Genomic DNA, 5961 nt, shown 5'->3' with positions numbered 1-5961 from the left:
GCCGCCCCGGGAGAAGATGGCGGCCGCCCCGCCCGCCGCCCGCGGGCGCTCACGTGGGCGCTGGCGTTGCGGCGGGGCGGTTTCCGGAAGCGCTCGGCGGAGGCTGCGGGTGGTGCCGGGCTGGGCCGGGCCGAGCTCCGGCCGGGCGGGTGCGGGCGCGGGATGGAGGTGACCAGAAGTAGTGAGTGACCAGCTGCTCCTGCGTGCTCTGCTCGGGTCGCACCGCGCGGCTGCGGCGGGAGGCTCCGAGCCGGCGACGCGGAGGAACGTCCCGGCCTCCCTTCCTCAGGCTGGCGGCGGGGCCCGGCCTCGGCCTCTCCCTCGGGGGAAAGGGGGTCCCCGCTCCTCCCCGCGCCGTGAGGGACAGCCCTGAGGGAGGAGGTGCGGCGGGTGGGCCTCCGCCCGCGCCCCGAGGCTGAGGGTGCGGCGGGCGGGCCCCGGGGCGGCGGGGCCCCGCGCTCGCTGCCGTGGGAAGTCCTTACTAGTCTCAGGTGTGTTTTACCCGTTTATCCGCAGATTTTAAGGATAACCTAAGCAAAGTATATGAAGCTATTGAAGAGTCGGACTTCCTGGCCATTGATGGGGAATTTTCAGGTACAGTCGCACCTGTTTTGGGACCGCAGGCTGTCAGCAATATCAGTGCATCATCCCGGGTGCCCGAGTTTGCTAAAGTAATGTATTGTGGTGTTGGCTTGAAAAAACTAAAGGCTATCACAGAGTGATTAAACCGCTTACTGTATGTGCGACAGCAAGGTTTTGATCAAATAAAGATACATCATACGCAGGCTGCCTCTACTCCCTCCCCACAGTAATCTTTTTAACATGTTAATTGATTTTCAGCTGCAGCCTAGCCAAAAAAAAAAAGCGTCATCTAAGCAAGAGATTGGAATAAATAAGGGAGGCCTTGCAAGTGTTTGGACAGGGAAAGTCAGCAGTAAGAACTTCCACATTTGTAAAACCCAGGGGGTGTATGCATCGGAGAGATGCCCTGATAAGTGCTTTAATTTTGGGATACAGAGTTCAGTCAGCCATGAAATAGAAATGTCATCAAGATTAGGCTTTGTTAGATGTGCTTATGGAAGTGTGGGTGTTATGTATTGCTTAAAGTGACTAAATAATTAAGTAAATCTATGGACAGCATTCTTCCCATTTTTAGTTTGACTTTGGTCCTGTAGAGTGTTGTGAAGACCCATTGATGCTATGTTACTGGTAGATCTTTTCATGTTACTATCATGTTGAATAGGAACCAGAGCAGCAGAGCCTTACTGCTAGAACACTACCATTAAACTGGGTGGCTTTTATGCTGTAGAAAATCTTTCTCAACTGAAATAATCTTAACATATACTTTAAGTGAAAATATTTTTCTTAGATTACCAGTAGTTGCATTTCTTTGCTGTGGCTGATTTTGAAAAGCTTACTCAATGCAAAATATGTTCTGCTTTTTTAGGGATCAGCGATGGGCCTTCTGTTAGTGCATTAACCAATGGCTTTGACACTCCAGAAGAAAGATATCAGAAACTTAAAAAGGTAAAGTGTTTACTCTGACTAAAACTAAAATGTAGGGAAATATGACAGATGTTTGTAAAATTAAGTTACGTAGAGCAGATGGGGATTGCTTGTTTCACTGTCTGCTAACACAGGAATTGGGGAATATTGCATTAAACTTGCAGAAGTTATGGTCAGAACAGACACGATTCCTCATGCAAGAGGTAGTAGATGTGTAGAACTTGTTAAAGGATGCTGAGAGTGTTAAATTTTATCAGTTCAGAGGGGGACTGGGCAGGAAAAATTCAGTGATAGAGAAACTGCATCAGGACTAGGGTCCTTTGCAAACTACCTCCCCCTGCTAGCATGTACTGTCCGTAACAACACTTAAATGCCAGCTGCTGCCACCACCTCTGCTTCCCTTCAGCACACACACACACACACACAGAAAAGATGTGAGAAGCTGTGGAAAGCATTTTGAAAACTGGCCAAATGACCACAGGACACATGGTGTGTGAGGGTCAAGAGTCTGTTTTGCTTGTGTCTTGGGTGTTTGTTTTTGTTGTGTTTTTTTTTGTTTTGCCTTTTTTTTTTTTTTTCCCCAGTAAGAGAAGGGAATCGGAAAAGAGAAATGCTAAGCATCTCAGCAGATGCGGTTTCCTGAAGTGGCCAAGGAGTCAATAAATGCTGTTTACTATCATTCTGTTAAGAGACATGGCAGGATGAGGGAATTACTGGTTAGTGCTCCTACTGAGAAACTAGGACAACAAATAGCAAAGACTGGGGTGGAGGCTGTAGCTAAAAATAATAAAAAAAAAAAAAGGCAAAGAAACCCAACCCAAACACTACAGGAGACAGTGAAAGTAGAGATCAGTCTCTGAAGAGCATCCAGGAGGCCAGAGGATGCCATATTCTGTTCATCTGGCTGAATATGAGCCTTTGAGTTCTTCAGGGTAGCTGATAGTTCAGGCTATGCAGGCACAGTCAGTCTGTTGCTCATCCTAAGAGGACTGGTGTATCAGAAGCCAGCCCCAAATTCTTTGTTCTCACCTTCTTAAAACTTAACTCTTACCAGCTAATAAATGAACTTTATAGTCAGAGATAAGAGAACTAATTTTATATGTCCTGTTGCCACCCATTACTTTTTCCTTGTGATAAAATTAACTAATCCTGTGTGTTCTTTGTGTTTAAAATAGGTGTTTGGCCCTCAGGAGGAATGAGTCTTTCAGTGAGACTACAGTGCTTGTTTATTTTTCTTGTATGCTTGCAGTGGTATTAAAAGCCTTTCCAATATTGATCCAGCAATTGTGAAATACTAGAGGGCATGATGATAACGCGCCTAGTGACTGTGCTAGTGCATCTGTCACATTATCCACCTTTAGCTACGTGGATTAGAAGAATATTAAATGTATTACTATGTGTATTTGAAAGCTATATACAGTTAGTGTCCCTCACAGCCTGCTCCTGCACTATGGGGAATGTAAATGAACATTGAGAAGGAGACTGACAGCTGCTTTAAATATTGAGTGTGTGAGCAACAGGTGGAGAGATGGGACTTTCTCAGTTCTTGTCTGGTTATGGAATGGAAGCATACTACAAACCATCTTTGGGCATCAGTAAGATGATTAAATGGGAATGAAAGCTAGTTCAGGAACTCTGGTTTATTTACTTCAAAATTACTAACAGAACAAACATTGGTTAAGAAGATTCAGATTTGCTTAATTCTGAAATGGAGAGGAAATCATATTTATTGTGCATGTAACCCAGTTATCTTTAAATGTGTATGATTTTTATTCTTATGCAAAGTTTTCCTTTCCTTTCCAGCATTCCATGGATTTTTTGCTCTTTCAGTTTGGCCTTTGCACTTTTAAATATGATCACACAGAAGAAAAGTATGTTATTCTCTTATTCCTTGTTTTTTTTTTTTAATTGAGGAATTTATGAAGTAATATTGATAAGCTGTATTGACAGGCAACTCCTCTTTTCCACAGGTATATAATGAAGTCATTTAATTTCTATATTTTTCCAAAACCCTTTAACAGAAGTTCACCAGATGTCAAGTTTGTCTGTCAGGTTAGTAGAAAAACAAGTTTGGTTCTGTTTGGTTAAGGTATACCTGCAGTGAACTTCTAAAAAATATTTCCAGGAAAACTTCATCATTGTATAGGGAGAAGTGATCCATTCTTTTAACAGCTAAAAGGCAGAGGAACATAAGTTTCTGGGTTTGTGTTTTTTTGTTTGTTGGTTTGGTTTGATTTTTTTTCCTTATAAGAAGACATAAGCATAAGTTAAGACCAATCCCTAAAAATGAGCTTTGAGGGAATATCTTTGACTTCAGATTTTTAAATCTTGTTGCATATTACATTGTGTGGTTTCTGGAATTGGAGATAATGTTCCAAACCTGGAAAGGTGATTCTTTTTATTGCATTTTTTTCCTTTCTTGTCTGACTTCCTGCTCCCTTGCTTTTTCTATTTGATCCTTTATTTCCATCTGCTTATCTCACTTTCACTGCTTCCCAGGCTGTTGCCAGCACTTGTTCTGGTCCCAGATTTGTTCTCCTGAATGACGTTTTGCTTTCTCTAGCTTATCTTCTCTCAGCTCATTCCTTCATCTTTATACCTTTAGTGTATTTATTGTTCTTGTACTTTATGGAAGTCAAAAATAAATAAAAGTAGCATAGCCTAAACTCCTATGTGGCTTCTTTAGGGTCATAAACTTGGTTGCTCTTGACTTTGGACTTTGTATAATTTCTTAAAAAATGTAAAAATTACTGAATTGATCTTTTTATGCCACAGATGCTCTTGCCAATTGTAAAGCTATTTTCTTTTATTGCAGAGTTCAAGTATAGATTTTTTAGCAAACCAAGGATTTGATTTTAATAAAGTTTTTCGCAATGGTGAGTTATTTTGGTTTGTTTCTTTCTTTCAATGTCTGCAAAATTTGACATCTATCTTAATTTTCTGCAAAAAGAAAGAAGCCATGTGTGACACGCTAAACACATGATGAAGTTCTTAGAATTATTATTACCCGATCTACAGTTGTGCTGATAGTTACTCCCTTTCTGAAAATTTGTTGTATAGATTCAACAGAATAGACTTCCTGTTTAGATAAGTGCTTGGTGGTTTTTGTTTGGTGGGTAAACATTAATAGATATAGTAACAAGTTATGTAGCTGTGTAATGGATCAGTAGTAACATTTTAGAAAAGGTATCAGTGCATTGTAATAAGTGCTGCTGCAGTCTATTATTGAAGTGATGCATATAGCAAGGGAGGGGAGTGCTAAATATATTTGTGATAGTGATCTACAGCTCTGCAGTCCTCAGGCTGATGCCTTGTGCAGATGAGGCATATAGCTCTTAAGAGTATAGTGGCACCAGCTAATCTAGCATGTGCTAGAAGGAAGCCTGTATAGACATAGATAAAGAATAGGGTCTAAACCAGATGACTGAAAGGGAAGGGTATGTTTTGAGCCTTCAGGAATGTAACAGTGGCAAATGCTTGGTTAGTACTGAGTCTTTGCTGAATCATACATCCCTAATTTGTCTCGATGATAAGCTTTTAAATGGCTTTTTAATTTTTTTTTTGTAAATTTTACTTTCAAGGGATTCCGTATTTAAATCAGGAAGAAGAAAGACAGCTAAGGGAGCAGTATGATGAAAAACGTTCTCAGGCCAATGGTGCAGGATCTCTGTCATACATTTCTCCTAATGCCACAAAGTGTCCTGTAACAATTCCTGAAGATCAGAAAAAATTCATTGAGAAAGTAGTGTAAGTAAAACTGTTTAATATCCTCTGATGTTGTTGAAACTAAAACATAAGTGACAGTGACATGTTCATATGTTGAAGCTATTTTAATCAGTTCATTAGGTGTGAAATAATTCTGTTTTTGTTATGAATTGTTTTCTTGTCTTTTGGGGAGAGCTGTAAACATCGTAAAAAGAAAACAGTAGATGTAGAAGCAAATAATACATTTCTTCCAGGGAACAGATAGAAGACTTGTTAAAGAATGAAGAAAATGAAAGTTTGGAACTGGAGCCATGTACAGGGTCAGTTTCTGAAATTACGTATCTCCTAAAAAAAAGTATTTTTTGGCCATATAGAATTAGGGGAGTGATAAGGAAGAATAATACCTTTACTGGAGTTAACTGTAGCAAAATCTATGTTTGACTAATCTCTGAAGGTTGAGAAAATGTGGTAGTTTATATCGATGTCATACTCTGCTTTATGAGCCATAAGTTCTGCATGTAGTGACACCATATTTAAGTATTGTCAAGGAGTGTCTTGCGTATGTGAGCCTCCTTTTGCTATTACCGATGTGCTTCATAATCATTGGATATGCATTTTATAAACAAATTTCTCAAATCTAATGAGCTGTTGGTTATTCATAGTTGACGCTGTGATTGAAATTGGTTTTAGTGGGTGTCCTTCCCAAAGTCTATTTAGCTTTGGAGTCTAGATACTTGGAGGGTACAGTTA

At 40.5% G+C, this 5961-nt stretch overlaps 1 protein-coding gene across 3 annotated transcripts in view; it reads left to right on the top strand.

Moving 5' to 3' along the window:
* The first annotated feature begins 88 nt into the window (after nucleotides 1–88).
* The window catches only part of PARN (poly(A)-specific ribonuclease), a 60904-nt gene continuing 55031 nt past the window's right edge, over nucleotides 89–5961 (top strand). Inside the window, exons 1-8 of one of the 3 annotated variants that reach the window (XM_042798690.1) lie at nucleotides 89–181; nucleotides 517–594; nucleotides 1448–1527; nucleotides 3310–3377; nucleotides 3477–3558; nucleotides 4322–4382; nucleotides 5088–5253; nucleotides 5466–5531. In XM_042798690.1, the coding sequence (XP_042654624.1) occupies nucleotides 163–181; nucleotides 517–594; nucleotides 1448–1527; nucleotides 3310–3377; nucleotides 3477–3558; nucleotides 4322–4382; nucleotides 5088–5253; nucleotides 5466–5531 (620 nt within the window). In that variant the 5' untranslated portion in view covers nucleotides 89–162. The other 2 variants (XM_042798692.1, XM_042798691.1) reach the window with 2 other exon arrangements.

The sequence above is a fragment of the Tyto alba genome, unplaced genomic scaffold (genome assembly GCF_018691265.1).
Source record: "Tyto alba isolate M040663 unplaced genomic scaffold, T.alba_DEE_v4.0 Super-Scaffold_28, whole genome shotgun sequence".
NCBI classification, from domain to species: Eukaryota; Metazoa; Chordata; class Aves; order Strigiformes; family Tytonidae; genus Tyto; species Tyto alba.
This window is presented reverse-complemented; position numbering and strand designations above follow the sequence as displayed.